The sequence below is a fragment of the Meleagris gallopavo genome, chromosome 12 (genome assembly GCF_000146605.3).
Source record: "Meleagris gallopavo isolate NT-WF06-2002-E0010 breed Aviagen turkey brand Nicholas breeding stock chromosome 12, Turkey_5.1, whole genome shotgun sequence".
Lineage (NCBI taxonomy): Eukaryota > Metazoa > Chordata > Aves > Galliformes > Phasianidae > Meleagris > Meleagris gallopavo.
The window spans coordinates 18,279,141-18,298,856 of NC_015022.2; the positions used below are offsets into that span (position 1 = coordinate 18,279,141).

The 19,716-nt window shown below is 44.6% G+C and overlaps 1 protein-coding gene across 2 annotated transcripts in view; it reads left to right on the plus strand.

Moving 5' to 3' along the window:
• MAP2K5 (mitogen-activated protein kinase kinase 5) overlaps positions 1-19,716 on the plus strand; it is a 111,073-nt gene that overhangs the window by 73,692 nt on the left and 17,665 nt on the right. For both annotated transcript variants that reach the window (XM_010717608.1, XM_031555358.1), the window contains 4 exons: positions 7,696-7,722; positions 8,034-8,066; positions 17,015-17,076; positions 19,552-19,597. In XM_010717608.1, coding sequence (XP_010715910.1) covers positions 7,696-7,722; positions 8,034-8,066; positions 17,015-17,076; positions 19,552-19,597 — 168 coding nt within the window. The remainder of the gene's footprint in view (positions 1-7,695; positions 7,723-8,033; positions 8,067-17,014; positions 17,077-19,551; positions 19,598-19,716) is intronic.

The window sequence follows — 19,716 nt, forward strand, 5'->3', positions numbered from 1 at the left end:
CGGCTCCCCGCTGCTACAGCGATTTTCATCTTGTTGTTAATTTTCCCTGCTCCATATGGAGCTCCAGACATTTCACCTGGAGGCTGTACTAGATTTTGCTGTAGCGATCGCACTTCCGGAGGCCAAAACTGTCATTTAAGGTTCCCGGTGCATCTGTCTACGCCAGGCTTTTCGCTGGCACCGGAGAGCTGGGATAACAAATTGGATGCACCTGAGATTGGGGTGCGGAGCGCGGAGCCGCGCGTCCAGCATCGCCCGAGCGCGGGGAGACGGAGAGGAGCAAATATTTCATCCCGCCTTGTCATTGATTAGAAAAGAGCCTTTAATTTCATTTCACCCCATGTTGTGATTAATTTGCATTCTTTGTCAGAAGTTAATGGAGTTTTTTATGGTTCACTCTGAAATCCTTGAAGACATCAGAGTTGATCTGATGTTTATACAACCGCCAGCGGAATTTTTTCGTGTGATTGATGGAGAGCTTGATGTTATTCCAAACGGCTTTTTAAGCTGTTTTTAAGAATTATTTGAATAAAATGCGAGCGAGATATTGTTATAACGATCAAGATTATCTGTTAAAAATCTGTTTCAAATAAAGAACGCGATAAGTAGAAAAAAAAAAAAAGAAGATCAGAAAGAGACGAGGGATGATGGATGCCGGAGATGTATTTCTTAAAATATATCATCCCTGCATTCAAATAACTTCCTTCAAAAGGCACCGAAAGTCACACGAACCTTCACTGAATGTTTTGAAGAAGCGGAGTTTTGCAGCACGGCGCAGGGCTGTGAGGAAGGGGCTGAGCCGCGCTCGGGTTTTTCCCCTCTGTTTCCCCTGGCATCGGCACGGAGCCGCGGCCCCGCTGACTGAGAGCCATCCTTAATTCCCACTGCAAACAAACCTAAGTGGATAATAGGAGGTTTTATAGCCCGAGCAAGCGCTGCACGCGTGCCTTTATAAGAAAATATACGGCCTTTATAAGAAAATATGTGGCTGAAAAGGCTCAGTGCGTGCCGTTTTGTGCTGCTCCCGTTGGGGAGAGGTCTGTGCTTCTCCAGTGCCCGACACACGGACGGCTCTGGGCCACAGCACAGCCCCGCTCCGGGCTTCCAGCAGTGAGAGATCTCCCATCTCTGTTAGCATGTTTCATTGCTGGTGTTGTTTTTTAAAGGGGGGGGAGCTGGTTCTTTTTATTCTTTTTTTTTTTCTTGCAAGATTTTGTGTTCCGCCCTCGCTGTGATTTCTGCACTAAGATTTAATTGTAGGTCAAAAAAAAAAACCAAAACAAAACCGAACCAACCAAGCGCCTGTGAGCGCTCCCATTTCAAACAGATTCATTTGGTTGCTGCGTCTCAGCTTGCAAAATAATTGCGTGGCTTTAAGTGGAGCTGCAGCTTTCTGAGCCCTCTATGAGCACAGCCTGGGATTCTTTTTGTTACATGCAATCCATACTATTGACCAAATTTGGCCTGGTTTCATTGAAATGTAAGCAGGTTGTCAGGGAAAAAAATACTTAGTTTAACTTGGCATGCAAAATAGCCGTTCTGCTGTTGTTTTTTCGATTGACAGAAACATCCTTTAAGCATTCATTTATTTTGTGGGGATGAATGGAGGGTTGGTTGCAGCACGTCTCCTAGTGAAAGAAATCTTATCTTCCACATACATCATGATAGAGAGCCATTTAAATGGCATTAAACACTGCTCAAATGCTAGTGCCAAAACAGTGATTTTTCTCCCGGTTAAATTTGGATCGAATCTTTAAATATCACAGATTTGTGCAAATATTTTTGCTTTTATTATGTGTTCCAGCAATCACTGGAAATATTGGAAGTTCTCTGCTATCATTTAAACTCCTGACAATGACCACAAGTTTCATCAGATACCTCATCCTTTAGATAATGCACTTTGAGTACATTTTACCTTCGTCAGATTTTGTCCTTTATCAGCAATAATCCAGTGCTTAAATTTGATCCATTTGTGAGACCCATTTGAGTGGAGTTTTGGATTTGCTTTGTAGCAAGTGCACAGATTTTGGCACTTGTTTTATTTCTGTTGCACGTATCAAGGTGCATTTGTCTATAGATTTTTAAAATTTTAATCTTCCTGTTGGGTTCTTAAAAAAGAAGAAAAGGAAATCCTTGCTTGAGCACTCTGCTCTAGCGTGGGGATGCAGGAAACCAGTAAAAGCTAATTGTCATTTGTCTTTCTGAGGGGGAAAATGAGCTCGCAGAGGGGATCCCCACCATTCTGTCTTTGGGTCAGGATGTAAGTTTGTGTTTTCCAGTTGGTTATGGCTTTTTTTCTTTTTAATTGTCACAATGTTTATTGTTTAAATAAGAAACAGCTTAATGGAAGCAGCTCTTCTCTTGTTCCACGCCGTTCTCTCGCCCTCACAGCACAGCTGGGGCCTTTTTGACTGCACTGAGCAAGATCCTGGAACGATGTTTGCCCTGAGAGCTCCGAACCAGGAATGAGAGCAGATCCAAGAGAAAATGGTGGCCTTTCTTTGGAAGATTTTTCCAAACACGCAACGTCTCCAGCACAAGTTGGTGCTTCTATGGAAAGGGAGATGTGCTGTGCTATCCTCCCTCCCAGCTCCACAACCAGCAGTGGGACCATGGAGTCACTTTCCTGAGTGGGAAGAGTTTCTTGAGCTTGTCCCTGGGTGGTGGGCTCTCCCTAGAAAGGGGGGAGCAGTGGGTTGGCTGGTTGTGCAGGTGGCAATTTAGGAAGTGTCAGCATGTATTGGATTGACTAAAAGCGTTCGCCTCCTCCATGCTCTCAGCAGGCTCTCTTGGCTTGGAGGAGGAGGAGGAGGCACGTTTTCTTCCAGCTAACCAGGACCTGGGGATGAGCAGAGGTGAGAGTGCAGCAGCTCCAAGGGCAGCCAAAGGAGTTCAGAGAGGAGCTGGTTGGGCTCAAGGATCACAGAGGTCTCTTCCAACCTCAGTGATTCCATCAATTGTGCTCTGTTGTTTGGAGGTCCAGGCTTGGAGGTGCCAGCCCCGTGGAGCCACGTGTGTAACTCACAGTGCATTGCAGTGCTGGCTGTGGTGAGCAGTGGAGTGATGCAGGATAGGTTGCCTGTCATTGCCCAAACCCTCTGCCCCTCAGTTCAGTTCCCACTTGTATACCTGCATTTTGACCTCTGTGGGTCCTTTCTTTCAGGTATCCCTAGAATTGTGTCATTTCTGGTCGTGTATGATCACAGTCGGTTTTATAGCTTGTCAGCAAAAGCTCAAGACTTCTCTAGGTGGGTTCCAGTGGCAAGTTTTAACCAGGGACTTCTTACCTGTTTCCTTCCAAGCAAGCAGGGACGTACAGTAATGAGGAGGGAGCATCCTGATGGATGTCCGCCTGCTGGCCTTCAGCACTTCTCTTTGGCATCTCATTGCTAACTGGGATGTCTTAAACATTACAGTTGGGCTCGGTGACCCTGATGGGCCCTTTCCAACTCAGGCTGTTGTATGATTCTACTAAATTCAGCACTTTCCCCAAGCCTTGCTCCTCCCCCATTCCTGCTGATCAGGAGCAATGTTAGCAGCGGCATCCTGGTCCCACTCCAGCTGTGGCTGTTGTTGGCTTTTTATGCTCCCTCCGTAATTCCAGCAGTTTTTCATGCCCGGTTTGTTGAATTGTGTTACTAAACTCTGGTAAACAGATTTCTCTGAGAAGTGGCTGCAGTTCAATGGTCGATGAAATAATCTCTTTATATAAATTTGCTTTCAGACCTCTGGGAAAACCAGCGTAATATAATTGTAAGAATATATTTAATATTAAGGTTGTTGTGAATTGTGTTTTTTTATTATTATTATTTTGAAATTGTTTCTCTTCCTTTTTTCCATCCTTTGTTTTGTGACAGCGATAGGAGTTTGCCATTTGCAAAATCCTCATGGTGGGATTGAGTTGCTCAGAAATTTGGGAACAAATCAGAGGGGTTGGGCTGACTGGGTTTGGTGCTTCCACCTCCTTCAGAAGCTTAACCAACTTCAATTTTGCAAAGAAGTATATTTTATAGAGGTATATATGGTAAAATCCATGGTGGTGAAGACCAAAAGGAAGTGCAGTACTCTTGCAAAGTCCTCTTCCAGTCCTACCAGTGCAGAGATCGAACGAGTGTGCTTTGGTCATTTGTTAATAGGGAACAATCTCTGTGGTTGCTGCTGCTCAGTAGAATGTAACCTTCCTTCCCAAAGGTTAAAAATGAGCTGCACGTACTTCTAAAATCAGCAGTTCCCTGGATTGGAAAAATAAATGTTCTACAGTGCAGCCTCCTTTAAAAACAGTACTGCATGAGTTGTTGGTTTATGTGTTCTTCAATTAATTTTAATTTTTTTAAGTAACAAAAAATTCACTGGCTTGAAAAGCAGTATATATATTAAGAGAAAATTTGCTAACTGATATAGGAAGATCTAACCCTGGGTCACCTGCAAATCTCTCAAACAAGAGCTGCAGGGCAAGTCCTAATTCCAGAGAGGAAAAGCGAAAATTAAAGCTGTAGCTGGTGACTCCTCCGAGGTACCCGGGGTGCATTCATTTGAGTTCAGTTGATTGTGCTTCTGAATGTCATGGGAGAGGGATGGGAGAGGTCTTCTCAGCCACTTCCCGTCCAAAGCATCTCCATGGAGACGGAGATGGAACCTGATGGTTTGTCAAAAGTTGCTTTTTGTAACCGCAGGCATTCATTAAATAGAAGATGAAGCAGGAGGCAAACTTTTGCATTTTTAACCAACCTACAAAAAGGCCATTTGGAGAACGTGTGTTGAGTTCAGTACTGCTGATATTTTGTGACCTGAGAAATAGACCATGAATGTGATGGATTTATTTATCGTTGAGTACTGAAAGAACCGCAGCAAATGGCATACAGCTTCAGAAATACCAAAGGGACGGTTTACTTCTGCAAACACACACGATTCCAGTTTCACTTGAGAGGCTTCAAACGCCTGCTGACCACCAGGAGGTCCCATCCATGGCCGTGGGGCTCCCAGCTGAGGGGACTCGTGGATGGAGAGAGGATGGGTGTGACTTCTCCAGGATGGAAATAACACTCCTGGGAGCGCCCCAGCGCGCTCCTCAATGGTTATAAAACATGCCCTGTGCCTTTTGGGTCATCCTTCAGTTTGCCATTGCGTCCATTTGAAATTCTTCGTGGCAGGCATTCAGCCATCGCAGTTGCAATCTCGTGCCTGATCTCAGATTTTTTCCTGATCTCTGATTTTCCTGTACACAGAATACACAGACACCAGCTGCTCAGCTCTGCTGCCTCCTACCCTTCTCATCCCCCATAGTGCACAAACCCAGGCTGCTGGGGAGGGGAGAGCAGAGCCGGGCAAGCGGGGAGATAAAACATTTTATGTTGAGTACTTTTAACACTGTTCTTAATGTGCTATAAAACGGGATGTTGTGCTTTCTCATGAACTGTGCACAAGAGCAGAAGCGCCGGCTGTAAAGTTGTCGTCGGTTGGGTTTGTTTTATCGTTGCAGGGGCTGCCCAATAATGTGGTCTCGGGAAAGGTAAACAACATAGTTTTAGCAGTGAAAAATATGCCTAATATAAATACAACGGAGTTCATTGCTGCTCAGAACTTGAAAAATACTGTTGTAGTGTTGTGTTTTCCAGTGGAGCTAGCAGAGGAGCGCAGTGCAGCCCTACAAGCAATATATCTGAGGCAGAGCAAATAGGTAATGCATCTGACGTGGGAGTCTCTGTGGCTTTCTCAGAGAGAAAAGCGCTCTAGCTTTATTTAATTGAGAAAATGAATCAATTACAATGATGTTGCATCATCAAATGCAAGGGAAATAGCAGATATGTCATTACATCGGGTAACAGTGTTAAAAAGTAATTGAGTGTCTTAAGCATTTTGAATCAATTCCAGGTACTGGCACGGATACCTTAATGCAAAATTTATGAAGATGATCTCAAAATAATGTGTTGCCATCAAAATTGTGCAATAAAAGCTGGTAACAATGCGTGTGTGATGAGCACACATCTCCCTCCCTTGGGAGCCGGTCCCGCTGCTCCCGTGGGAGCTCAGCACGGGAAGGGCTCTGCAATACTGCGGTGTGTGTGGCCACTGCGTTCATTATTCCTATTAGAAATGGGATTTTAAACCTCATACAGAAATTGGCTGTGATTGTATCTGTGTTGAGGCACCTGTATGTGGTCTCACCTCCGGTCCTTTTCATGATGAGATCTATTTTTCCCATAAAGAAACCAGTGATGCCCTGTTTTGATGTACAGCTGCATCACCCGTTCACAAAGGGCTCGGAACGGCCCCTGTTGAATAAGCAGAGCCTATTTTGTCATTTAGCATCTGAAAGTGAAGATGAAGACTTTTATTTTCACAACAGCTCTTGCTTATTAGCAATAATGCAAAATAGCCACTTTATTCTGTTGGGTTATGATGGATTGACATAGACCGTTAAAGAATATAGTCGGCTATATGCATCTATTTATTTGCTTTTCCATCCTAGAAAAAAAAATAGAATTATACGCAGAAAGTTTATGTGTGCTTGTTTCCTTGCTCCATATGGAAGAGCTTCACTGCATAACACCAGCTTTTCCTGCCTGTAGAACTCTGCTGGAGGGCTGGGTGCAGGGCAGAGGGCATCCAGAGCCACTGCAACTCTGCCACATTCATCACTGCAGACCAATACAATGCAGAGTGTGAGATGGAAGGGGCAAGCCAAGCAAACTTTGTTACGTTTTCGCTGTTTCTGTTTGCATTGTCATTGTGTTGGGATGCAACTTGGTGCCTGCGTAGGAAAAATGCGTAATTAATTATCCACACCCATTAGAAATGATACACGTGTGCCTGTTGTCAGAGTGCCAGTGTGTGCAAATGGTTCGAGTACCTGCTCTGTGCTTTGTGTTCAGCTGTAATTCTGCCTTTGTTTCTTTTTGTAATCAAAAGGTGCTTTGGTAGGATGGATTCATTCATAGTGCTGTGTAGATGACCAAGTGCTCCGTCCTGCAAACTGCTAATTAATTTCCCAAGCAGACTGATGGTACAAAAAGTGGAAAGGCTCGGAGACAACGGGCAGCAACTCTTTCCTTTGCCATTCAAAGCAACACAAAGTTGCTCCAACTTTCCACCTCCCGGATGGCAACATTCTGCTTATGGTCAGAGTCAAACCTGGCTGGGATGTGCAGGAAACTTTGGGTCGGAGTGGAGTGTGAGGGGCTTTCCTGAGTAGCGGCAGAGACTTCAACCACATAATTAAAGTTTTCTTCACAAAAAAGGGATTGCGAGCCGGGCCTGGCAGTAATCCAGAATTCTAATTTCTGACTATGATTTAATTTCAATTTTAAATAAATCGGTTTTTAATTTAAAAAGAGTGAGCTTCATAACATTAGCGATGATTGCAACATTAAGCCCAGTGTTCACAATCTAGCAATATAAAACATTATTTATATCTGAATCGTAAACAGCCTTTTGAAATGGATTATGGTTTTTCTTCCTATTCTAATACAACCTGGAGGGTACTAAAAAGTGTTGTGTGAAATTAACATTCTGCTGACTTTCGCCTATAAATGAGAAGCGAGCTATTAACATTTGTGTATTTTCATTATGTAAATTGTGTTAACACATGCCCACAAATTGCCACCAGCGATGCAATAATTTTCTCTCAGTGATCATAATGTGTCCAAGTGAGTCATTTTGATTATGACATGCTAATTACATATTGCCTTTTTTCAGATTCAGAAAAACCAGGGATCTTTAATGGTAAGCTTTATGAGTTCAGAAAAAAATTCACTTTTCTTTTTCCTGATGGCTGCTTCCTCTGCATGCTTGAATGCCTTGTTTTAAACTTAGCAAATTGCATTTTGAAGAAAATGCAAACCTTTAACTGCCTGTATTAGATTAGGTACCATTAGAAATAATAGAACATCCTGAGCATCAATGTTTTTATAAGAGTTTGCTGCTGTTGATTAATCTTGCTATATTTTATTGCATTAATGATTTTTTCTTTCCACTCCACTGTAAAGATATTGCATATAGGCTAATACTTTTTCCCTCTCTCCTTTCCATTGCAGCCTCTCCAGTTATTGCAGTGCATTGTTGATGAGGTGAGTCGTCGTCTTATGTGCTTTCACTCCTAAAGTCATTCCTAATGGAGTGGAAAGCTTATATTTTGTTTCCTAATGAAGCACAATGCCCAACATCCTCAGAGCACGAGTTGCCTGGTACAGCTTGGAGCTGTCGAACGTGAACTGGCTTGGTCCCACTGTGTGCTGTTTTGCTGCTCTAAATATCGAGTCTTTGACAAACTGGATGGTCTCAGAGGTGAATCCGTGTGGCTCTTGGGGCCCCAACCTAGCTGTGTTAGCCGGTCCAGTAAGAACATCCAGGTACTTTCTCAGGGCTGACTGCTGTGAGTTTGCTTTGGTTTTTTTTTGAATTTTAATAAGGGGATGATGAGAATTAGGAAGCTTGAGCAAGGCAAAGAAGCTGTAACTTTCCGGAGACTCACCTCAGCCTCTAGCAGAACATCCATGCTGCCTCGTCGGGTCCTGGTTGCTGAGTAATGGCATCCCAATGGACGTTCACTGCATCCCTTTCAACATTTGTTCAGCTGTGTGCAGGATCACGAATTAAAATGAACATGTATCCTTCGTGTGAAGGAGGGGAAGGGAGTTCTCCTGGTCCTGGTGTGCCTCCAGCAGTGCCAGCCCTTCTGCCTGGCCCCCAAGGCTCTCTGTTTCCTTGAGTGGTTCTCAGACAGTTTGCTTCTTCCATCTTTTTCACCCATTGTTATTCCTGTTAAGTATGTCCTTGGAACTCCAAGCCATCAGTGCTGTGTCTACCAGTAACAAAAAGGCCATCTCTGTCCTTGAGAGGTGAAGCTGACGTTGCTCGTATTTTCACATGTGTTTTGCTACTGGTAGACTAATTGCTTTTGAATGGGCTAGACAAATTCCTTTTAAATAATAGTGCCCAAATCAGTGCCACCCCAGCCCTGTCCTGCATATAAAGGCCTCAGAGCAAAATGTCTGTAATTTGTGACTGCCGTTTTCCCTCCTCGCTTTGTCTTTTTGTCCATTCCAGGGGATAACAGCAGGACCTGCCTGTTTGCCTCATGCATGCTCCTCTTTCTACACAAGAACCTTTTTGAGAGACAGAGGCTCAGTACTCTCTGGAGCCCTACAGCTGTTGTTGCTACCATGAGTATTAAAGATTAGAAGTGCTCAGTGTTGTAAGACTGATTGCTTGGGGCCAAATGTTCCCCTTGGCTGCAAGGAGGTCCTAAAACTCACAGGAGGCAGAGCAGAGCCCATCCCCAGAGGAACCCAAACCGTAGAGCAGAATTCCCCGCCTCACTTAATGACGACAGCAGTGAGCAGAGAGGGGCTGCAACCACAGCGGTGTGGTTCTGGATGGTATGGAGAGAGCTTGGAAGTTCTTATCCTATTATTCCTGGGCCGAATTTCTCATTGCACAGCTGTTTTATCCTTTCATATAGATTGGAGCTGAGCGATGGATGTCCAGGAAGGATGATCCTCGTGCCCCATGCTGGCTCCAGGCTTATCTGGAGAGCTGGGAGGTGGCTGCAGTAACTGGGGCAGGTGTGGAAGGTTTGCAGCAGACAGGATGGCTATCAGAGGCCTTTGAATAGACTCAGAGTACCTGGTGGAGATGCTGTTTTGGAATACGTGAGACACAGCAAGTCACTTTGGTAGTTTAAAGAGTCTGTCTGTTCTTTTCCAGGGACTTAAATTTACTTTGCGTAAATTCTGCAGAAAGAGCAAGGGATTTGGGAAGTGTTGTAAGCCATGCCTGACATGTTTTTTGTTGAGTTATGTTAGCAGGCTTTTAATGGCATTGGTTCTGGGCTGATTGCTCTAATGCCAGGATTAGTGAGAGGCATCGTGTGAATAGGTTGCACGTCTGCCAGACCTTTATTTTTTAACATGTGGTAACGTACACTGAAATCTGATCCAGCTACAAATAAGACACGCTCATTTAAGCAACAGTCCCCATCATTGCAGCCTCTTCTGCTCTGGTAAGGCTCCTGCTTCTGGCCCAGAGATGAGGATAGGCTCACACTGATGCTGTTTGTCCTGCAGTACAGCCAGCAATAAAAGCAGTCTGCTGGTGTTCGAGGTCTGAGAATTCCTTAATATCCCAGCACTCAGCTTAGCTGAGTTGTTTTTGGCTTTTTTTTAATGTATTTTTGAAAAGCGTGTTGAACAGGATAGAAAAGGAACCTGATTTTGGTCCATCAGTTTTGATTAAAAGCCCGGAATGAAGTGGACATCCAAATCAATTGAATTAGAAGCTTCAGGAGTGAAGACTTTGAGGAGCGAGCCCTGTTTTTGCAAATAGGAGGCAGCACTGAAAAATCTGCATATTTTGGCGAGTCAGGCAGACTTGTAAAAGAAAAATTAATTAGTTGTACTCATGAATCCTTACTGTGGCAGCTTCATGAGTGAATAGTGAGGAGCTTTCCATGAGTTTCTTGAACGTTTCTGTTAAGTGCCCCCACAGAGCTACTCGGTCTCACAAGACTGCAGTTTAATCTAGCTCAAGGACTTCACAAACTTCGCAAATCAAAGACCTCTTTTTTTTTTTCTTCTGTTTAAATCCATCCTCTAGAAACATTTAGCAGATCAGTTAATGCAAGCGTGGTGTTAATGCTGAGCTACGAAGCATGTCAATGTTAATAAATTTTCAATGGAAGAAATAACTTGGACTGAATACGTGTATCCTATGTAGTCATTTCTATTTTTTTTCCTCCTCTTTGTTAAATATATCCCTCTATTTATTGCTACAGCCTTAAAAATTCACAGTATGTTCAGCTTCATCAAATAACGCAATGAAGTCCATTGCCTCCCGAGTGCAGAATTTTGTAACACATCACTGCTACGTTTGGCTTTGTTATAAATGAAGTTGAAACCTTGGAAGGCTCAGGAAGAAACAAGGCTTTGTATTTTTTCTTTGGGAATTTTTGCCTTAGATTCTCGTGTATTGATTCAAAGGCATGGACAGCTGTGTTTAACCCTGAAAATGTTTGGGGTTTTGGAAGATTTCTGTGCAGGTGTGAGAAGGCATGCGTGTGCTTGTCTACACAGCCCCAAGAATCTGCCCTGGTTTGGGGTATCCTTTTACTGAGGCAAAAACTGTGACCTTACTAGTGTTTGAGATTCAGGGACTTATATAGGAGCAAGGTAAAACCACAGGTAGGAATTGCTGAATAATTACCTTTAGACCAACCTGAGCAAGAACCTTCCCAAGAGGGCAAGCTCATTTAATGGTTCCTAAAACTCAATCTTGTGGATGTCAATGGTCATGCTTGATTATTTGCAGCAGTGTTTTATGAAAAAGCAATAAAAATGCATTGGGAGTGTACAGAGGAAGAAGGGAACAATAAATGGTTTTAGTTTTTCAATTGGGTCCCTTCGGTGTGAACAGGTAGAGGCTGCGTTTCATGCTGCTGTGCCTTAGCTATTTGAAATGTGCATATGTGTGTGTATCTACCCAAAACACTGCTGTGCTCTGCTGGCTTATGATCGACAAGAGACCAGCAAGGAGAAGAAAAAATTCTTATGTTTGTTTTAGAGAGAAAGCAATTACAGTTACGGTTAAAGGATTAACCTGTTTTCCAGCTACCTGTACACTGTCTGCACGGCCCTTTGGAGAGCCTCACTAACAAGTGCAGAGCTTGGCGAGGGGTGGGGAACGAGTCGTGTTGGACACTAGATTATTCCTAATGTTAATTACACTCTTCAGCTTCTTTGCTTGGCCTCTAAAAAGCATCCCACAGCAGCAAATGCTGCCAAAGAGCTCCAGGTGCCTACTGGCTTCCCACCGCAAGCTCCCGCGTGTGTCCCCTATGGATGTAGGTTATGTGGCGCCGTGTTGTCTATAGGTTGGGAGCGAGTAGTGCTGCCTGGGAGAACGGCGGGCTGTCCCACGGGGTGAGGTGTGGGAGGCAGGCGGAGGGGTTTGCTGGATAAAACACTGGCCTCTCGACCTTGGTTCCAGTCCAGCCCGAGATCTGGAAATAAATGAGTTCACTGCTGACACTTCAATCCCAGCAGACGGAACTTCACACCGAAATGCCCCCGCGTGTCATTTGTCACATTTGGCACCTGCTGCTAAGGAAAGAGCAAGAAGCGACCTGGCGCGGAGATGTAATCATCTTTCACCTTCCTGCCAGGGGTGGGAGCGTAATGGGGACAATCCAGAAATTCTTTCAAGTCGGGGCCTCTGAGCCACCTCCAGACATCATTGCTTTTGCACACTCGTTACTTGTGAGGGCTCACCTGCCATTAGGCTTCTGCGGGGCTTTTGAAGTAGATTGGCTAAAAGTCAGCAATGGGATTTTGTTTAGGAGTGCTTTGAAGGGAAGTTGACCTTGAAGGAGTGAATCTGAACGTGTGTGATATTGTGATTTGCTGCTCTCGTTGGAACAGCTCCGTAACTGCAGTGCATTTATTACACCTAATTGCGACTGGCAGCATTTCAGGTGCAGCTAAAACTGAAGTTTGTCTGAAAAAAAGTCACTATTTGGCCAGAAAGTAAACAGCAGCTCTAGGTGTATTGTTTGAAAGCTTTGGTAAAAACCAGAGCGCACAGATATTCTTCAGTCCCAGAGATTGGTGTAGGCTGAAGTGATGAGCCAAAAATGCTTCGTAAAGCGCACACATTATTTATTAAATACTGCCATTTCAGCATCAGCGGGCGAGTTGCAGAATAGGAGTATCTGCCCAGAGGAGATGATAATTTCAGAGGCAGGGTGTGCTGGGAAGCCCAGAGGACAGAGTAACTGAAGTTTGGTTTGCTCGACTCTGCTAACTTCCCTCTTGTGGCCATCGAGCCATAGGACCATGGCATTTCCTTCTGCACAAGCCCGCACGCTGCCGAGAGAGCGCTGCAAAATAGCAGCTCTGGAGCTGTGGGAAACAGAAATTTTAACCCTTCAGAGAGTGGTGCTGAGCAGATGAGAAGGTAAAACCTACGTGTGCTGAGCGCACCGACCTCTGCCCAAAAGGTGCAGCTCAGCTCTGCTTGGGGACATCTGGGGACCTGTGATGGCAGGGAGCCCGAATGCATAACTGAGGGCTTTGCCGTCGTCTTTTGGAAGGTTTCAAGTAGAACTCTGTGTTTGCTGGTGTTCCAGTCATAGGGAGATGGTGGGCTTTTTCTTCCTTCAGAAAGGACGATGTGGTGAATCTCCAGCTTTCAATTGTTTTGAGAAAACACCACTCAAGAAACGTTCTGTCTGGGAGAGATGTATACAATGCAGCCTGGTTTTAGTGTACTTTGTCAGTCAAAGATGAATTCCAAGTTCCATTGACGTGTTTCCAAGGCTAGGCAGCGGTGTCTGTTGAATTTGCTTCTTGGGTTTGTCCAGACAAACTTCCAGGGAGGACAGAAAGGAGGGGAAGGAGCCTCATTTATGTTTCTTCCCATCATTTGTAAGTTTGTTGGACAGTGTTTATTCCCTAAGCCTCAGCAGAAGCTCTGCTGCTGCTGCTCTGCTTAATGGCAGCAAAAGAGATCAAGAGACGTTTCAGATAAGAGATCTGAGAAGTAGGTGGGGATGCAGGAGGTAATGCCATCAGTGCCTTCGGATGCCCTCTCCTTAAAGGGACTGTGCTGTGCTTCTTTCCATGCCTTTGCCTAGATAACACGGCCTTCCCCTGCCATGGAAGTCAGTAAGGTCTATACCAGAGCACTGGCATTCTAAGAATTAAATATTAGGAGCCGTGTTTGAAGTTCAAAGCCCTCCCTCCTCCTGCTAGCTCTGATTTTCTGCTGCTGTGCTGTTTTCTTTATGCCTGAGCACCTTGCTGACAAGTGCTAATAATAAAATGCCAAGAGAGGGTCCAGTCGGAGTTACCACACATTAAACATTCTGAACTTGTCCTTTTGCTCATAGATTGTGCATAATTAATAATTAAACGGTTTCAGTTGTAATGGGTTGACCTCCTTGAACTGTTCATTATTCACAAGGCAAAGGCATCACTCAAACTTTTCCTATTGCCCTCCGTATGTGCACAGCACGGCTGGTTCTTATCACAGAGCAATTGCAGAGGCTTCTCCTGCAACAGCTCCCATTGCAGAGATGTTTTTGGGACAGCAGCTGGCCTTGGGATCAAGCTGCTGGGGGATGTAGGAGGCAGTGTGTACGTTGTTCAGTGTTCAGGTGGGTAAAATAAGGCAGAGCATCAGAGTACAGCCGCTGCATTCCCCACTGTTCCATCCAGTGTGACTGCATTGTGTCACACAGACGTGGCAGAGTCTGTAGTTTTGTTTTTATTTCCTCTTTCCCATCCCTTTCAGAGTCAGTCAGTCGCAGGCTGGGGAACTTCAGGGTGCATACAGGCTGTGCTGCTTCTGTGTGGTTTGGGATGTTTTTGCTCTGTACTTGGTGCATTGAGATTGCTCACGTCCCGCAGGCTGCAATAGGAACGCTTTCACTGAAATAGCTCTAAGTACAAAATACTCTCAACTTTCTGCTACTCAAATGTTCTTCAGTGGAACCATGGCAGAAATAGAAGTGTCTCCATTGCTTCTATCAACTGAAGGGGCGATTTCTGTCTCTGAGGTCATTTAAAAATGAAACACTGGAGGCAGCTCTCCAGCATCTGCCTTTGAAAGCAGCTGAGGTCCATCCATGCTTTCCTGGTTCAGCTAAAACCAGAGCTTCCTTCTCCCATCTTACCCATGCTGTAAAGTAAGGATTGGCTCTTATTTACACAAGTGAAATTACTTATTTCTACTGATCTGTGTGCCCTCAGACATGCTTCCTAGTGAGTGTTTTTTGAGATTGATGTACTGTCCCAAAAGAGTAGCAATTTGTCCTGCAAATGACTGGCAAATATGCAAGACATCCAACCTAAAATCCCTGGGCAGGCTGCATTAAAGCATCTCCTTTTCCTGCTGGGATCCAGTCAGTGTTTATCCCACCCCTCACAGTCTGCACTTGAAAGATGAGTGGCTTCAGAGCTCTCTATCGGCCTCTCATCGTGAAGCTTCCCTCTACTGCTGGTCCACCATCCCTTGGCAATGGCACCATCTCCCACCCAGTGGCTGTGCAGTGCACTGTGCCCAGCCCGGTGCCCCAGCACGTGCTGCTTTGCTCTCATTGCACCTACAGCGTGGGACAGTTGGCTGGGTACCCCCAGACCCCAGCAGTGGGCTCCGGTACTTTGCCTTCCCATTTTCACAACGACCCTTTGCACACACACAGCTCCTTTCCTGCTCTTGTGCTCTGACCCCATCCCACCTGGGAAGGAGGTGTTGGCCTTTGGCTGCGTGCTGGACAGGAGCAAACGATGGGAGAGCTCAACCTGCTGGGCTGCGGCACTTGGTGCTCCAACACTTGGCTCCGTGTTTTCGGTATTAATAAGACTAATTTTCATGCGCAGCTCTTTGAAGTGGGGGAAGTTGAATTGCACTGTTTGTTTCCCTGCGTTCCTTCTGCTCTGCGGTGCAAACCTGCCCGTATTGCTGTCATTTATAAGTTGGGAAACAATAACCTCTCTCTCGCCCGGCCTAAGTTCAAAGGGAATTTGGGCATGTTCTATCAAACACCGCTCGTGGTTAATAGAACTCTCTGAAAATTGTCAAGCAATTTTGCCTTCTCCTTTTACTCTTCAGTTACTTTTGATTTAATTGTATTTTCCAGCAGTTTCCGATTGTTTGAATTGGAAACAAAGCCTTAATAAGAGTTCTAGTTAATTTTCTGTCTTGTAATTACCGATCTCATTTTTCTGATAATTGGCCACAGCAATTATATGTATATTTACTAATCACATAGGAGGCTCTGCAGTTGTGTCTATCTGCCACCATTGATAATGGCACACACATTGCAGAGGTGCTTTTATCATCTTCTTTTTTCCACTACATCAAAGCTATTTCCTCGCATTCTCAATAATGAATACATGCATGCATTTGACACAGTTGTGTGCTAGAGAAATTGTTTGGCTCCCACCAAATGCTGCACGCTCTGAGTTTCTTGCCTGCAGCGCTGGAAGGTTGTATGTAATGATATATTGCTCATCCAAATGGCCAAAGCACTCCAAAGCACAGTGAGATTAAAATAAGTCATTCCTTTGTTAATTTAAATAGGTGCATGTATCATACTTTGCGGGGTACTTTGTGTAGGGATGTCAGGGAGGAAAAAAGCCGCCGAAAGGTATTTTTAATAGCAAATGAGAATAGATGAGAATGGAGTCATTTGCAGCTGCCTGTTTTATGTGGCTCTCTTGTTCCAACTGTAGGTCTAATGAGATGACACTGTTAAAGTACTCTGCAGTGTAATTTCATTACATCCTGAGCTGTTACACTATAAACACAGTGGAGCTCTCTGTCATTCTTGGAAAAACTCCTAAATTCGTAAAGCCTGTCTTTGTAAATGGGGATGTTGTTTGTTCCCCGTTTGGGTGGAGATTTTTTTTTCCTTCTGCTCTTCGTTTTATTTTCTCTCTTTTTATTCTTTTCCTTTTCCCCCGAATGCCGGGTGCTTGTTTTCACCAGCCTGGTGAATTTTGCCCGTTTTCCCCCTAAAAATGATTTTATTTAAAAAATACTTTAAAATCTGGAACAGCCTTCCTGTTAGGACAGCCTCTAAAATGAATAAGTGTAAATAAACATGAGTGTAAATAAATAGCGAAAGCAGTGAAAGAAACAAAGGTCAACACAAGAATAATTTCACAGCTCTTTGTTAATTACAAGACCATTTGTGTGTTACTTAAATAATCATTAATTTCTCATTTACACTTTCCCTACCTTCCTTTTTACCCTGTGGCTATCATTGTCCTTTTTTCACCTCCCCTCAGTGTCTTTCCACATGTTTTTACCCATTGTGTAATACTCATTAGTCGAAATTCAGTGTTTTTATAACACGTTCTCAGAAGAATTTGTACCTTTCTCTCTCCAATTCTCTGCGTGAAAAAGGAGCTTTGTCGCTTCCTTCCCCCCACCGCCCTTTTTGTCATCGCTGTTATATTGCTCTCCTTCTAAAAAATGCTCTTCTGACGCTGTTCCTTGTTCCAATCCAACCCAGGAGTCGCCCGTCCTTCCAGCCGGGGAGTTCTCGGAGCCATTTGTACACTTCATCACTCAATGGTAAGCTCCGTTTGCAAACATGCCATGCCCTCGATGTAAATGATACATGCCATTAACTCCGCGGCTCGGCGAGACCTTATGGCTTTCCTTGCATCCGCTCCGAGAGGAGAGGGACTTGGGGGCCTTGGGCAGATGGGGCAGCAAAGCTAAGCAAACTGTTTAAATTATGTAAACGTTATTTACACAAAGGGTCGTAAAAGTACTTACGTGGGTTTTCCCTGTTTTAATAAACCCGCCCTGATGTGGGTGCAGAGCCGGCGGTGGGACCGAAGGATTCATCTGGGGGAAAGGGGCCGCGGAGTCCCGGATGTGTCATACCATTATTTAGGGCTTTTTGCAGTATTACTGATAAAATCACCGCGGTGTTTGGAGAGGCAGGCAGCCCTGATTAATTCCTTGGCTTCCCAGTAAGTAATTTTTACTGAGAGTCGTACTTTAAAACGCACCGTTGGGTGTATTTTCTTCCCTTCAAACCGGATTGTTCGTTGAAAACCTTGGAAATGAGAGGAGAATGGACAAGGAGGAATTTGCGGAATAAAGAATGCACCTCTCTGATGTGTGGGGTGACAGCAGGGTCTGAATGGCCCTCTAGTCATTTAGTAGTCACTAGTGGCAGGAGGGTAAGAATCTTAAGGGTAAACTCTCCTACAGAAACAAAGCAAAGGGAAAATCTTTTTTTTGTTTGTTTATTTGTTTTCTATGTGGCAGAATGAACGAGCTCAAATTCCGCACAGGCACGATGTGTGGGGTGGAGGAGCATCCCTCACAGTGAGCACGCCCTTATGGGGTGCTCACCTAGATGTGGACATGGTAGGGTGCCACCCAGGGCTGCACAGATGGGGGGATTCCCTTTGGGGTTCTCTCCATTGAAGCAGGCAGGCAGAGCCCTCAACTCCACGCACTCCTGCCCATCAGGTTCGTGGCACATTCAGATTGCCTGCTGCCCCAGGGATTCGTGTATTTGTACGTAGTGCGGGGCTGAGATGGGATGCCACAAACATTGCAGAAACCAACAGCAGTCTGATTATCGGTTAATTAAAGTTCCTAAATAATTAAAGGTTGGATAACGTAGGCTTCCTTTTTCCAATAGTTTCAGCTTACAGACAGAGCTCGGTGCGGAGGGCTCTGCAGCACCGCCGCTGTGCGTGGGGCTGTGCATTTTTAATTCCTTCCGAGGGTAATGACGGACTGCTTGGAAAAAAAAAACAGCCCTCATTCAGGCAGGGGGAGGGATAACCCGTGTTCAAATTTCCACAGATGTCAAAGTGAAGCATAACTGATGGTGGCTAATAGCCTGGTTTTCCTCGGGGACGCGGCTACTTTGGGCTGTCAGATTAGAGCTGCTCCCAACCTGCGTCGGCGCCCGCTGTTACCTGCATTGTTCCAGTTATTTGTGGGGAATCTTTGGTTATTTCCTTATCTGTCGGGAGGGTAAATCATATCTGAACTCCTCCTAATTGCAACGCAGTTCATCCAGGATTGCTGAGATAGTGTTCCGTTGGCTGTACAGCAGGCAGCTCTTTTCAGAAGGGGGCATTACTGTTTAAAAATGCACTGTGCGAGAAAGAAATTACACTGTGGACTATTTAAGCAATCAATTTCTAATAAGTATTAGAAATGTCAAGTGAGCAGCACACAGGACTTGATGCCAGTTCCGCCATAAACACTGCTGCTTGGATGTAATCCAATTAGTCAGTAGGCAGCTCCTGATGGTCACCTCTGTGCCATGTTATTGTGTTCCTTCATGCAGCTAAGCACAGTTTTCAATAGCTAATTGCACCTGTTGCACAGAAAACTAGGACTATTTGGATGAGAAACATGATCTTATAAGCAGCTTAATGCTGTGTAATGAACTATCACCCTGCAGTGTAATGGAAATGAATGGGAAAAAATTAAGGTAGAAACCCCGGGGTATTGTGTGTTCTCCTGAAGCTGCTCAGTGTTGGAGTTAAATTTCCCACCTGTTTGGATAATATGTTGTGCCGAGCTATGTAATAATCCCCAGCAAAACGAGAAGCATCTTCCTATGCCTTCTTCATATTCACACATGCTCATGGCTACAAGCAGTGCAGGCCATGAAATAGAAGGGAGCTGTTGTCACTGCATCTCTTGCCCAGGTAAGTAGGCACTCGGAGAAGGATATCAGTAGGTATGACACATTTCAGAACTGGTGAAAGGAACCTATACGTGTGTAGGGGACTTCAAAGACACGCAGAGAAAAGTTAAAAGTTGGGCAGCTGTCAACAGAACACTCAGAATAGAGAAGCACTGACCACAAGGGATGGGTGGAGGGGGAGAGGTTGGGTCACGTCTTGGCCACCGTTGGAACCGTGTCTTCTGTCAGCCTGTGGTCAAGTTAAGAAATAGATTCTGGGCATGGTCTGTCTGTGTTCAAAGAGGATGTCTTCAATACTTAAGCAAATGGAATGAAGAAACATTTGTTTATATGTGAATGTTTTCTTTTGTGATATGTAGTATGAAAAAGCAACCTAAGGAAAGACCAGCACCTGAAGATTTAATGGTAAGTGAAACTTCAGAGCCTCCAGTATTATTTTTCTCTGAATGTTTTTTATTAATATATACAGAAGTAGAGTTTTGGGGCTTTCTTGTTCGTTTATTGTTGTTTTTTTTTAATTATTA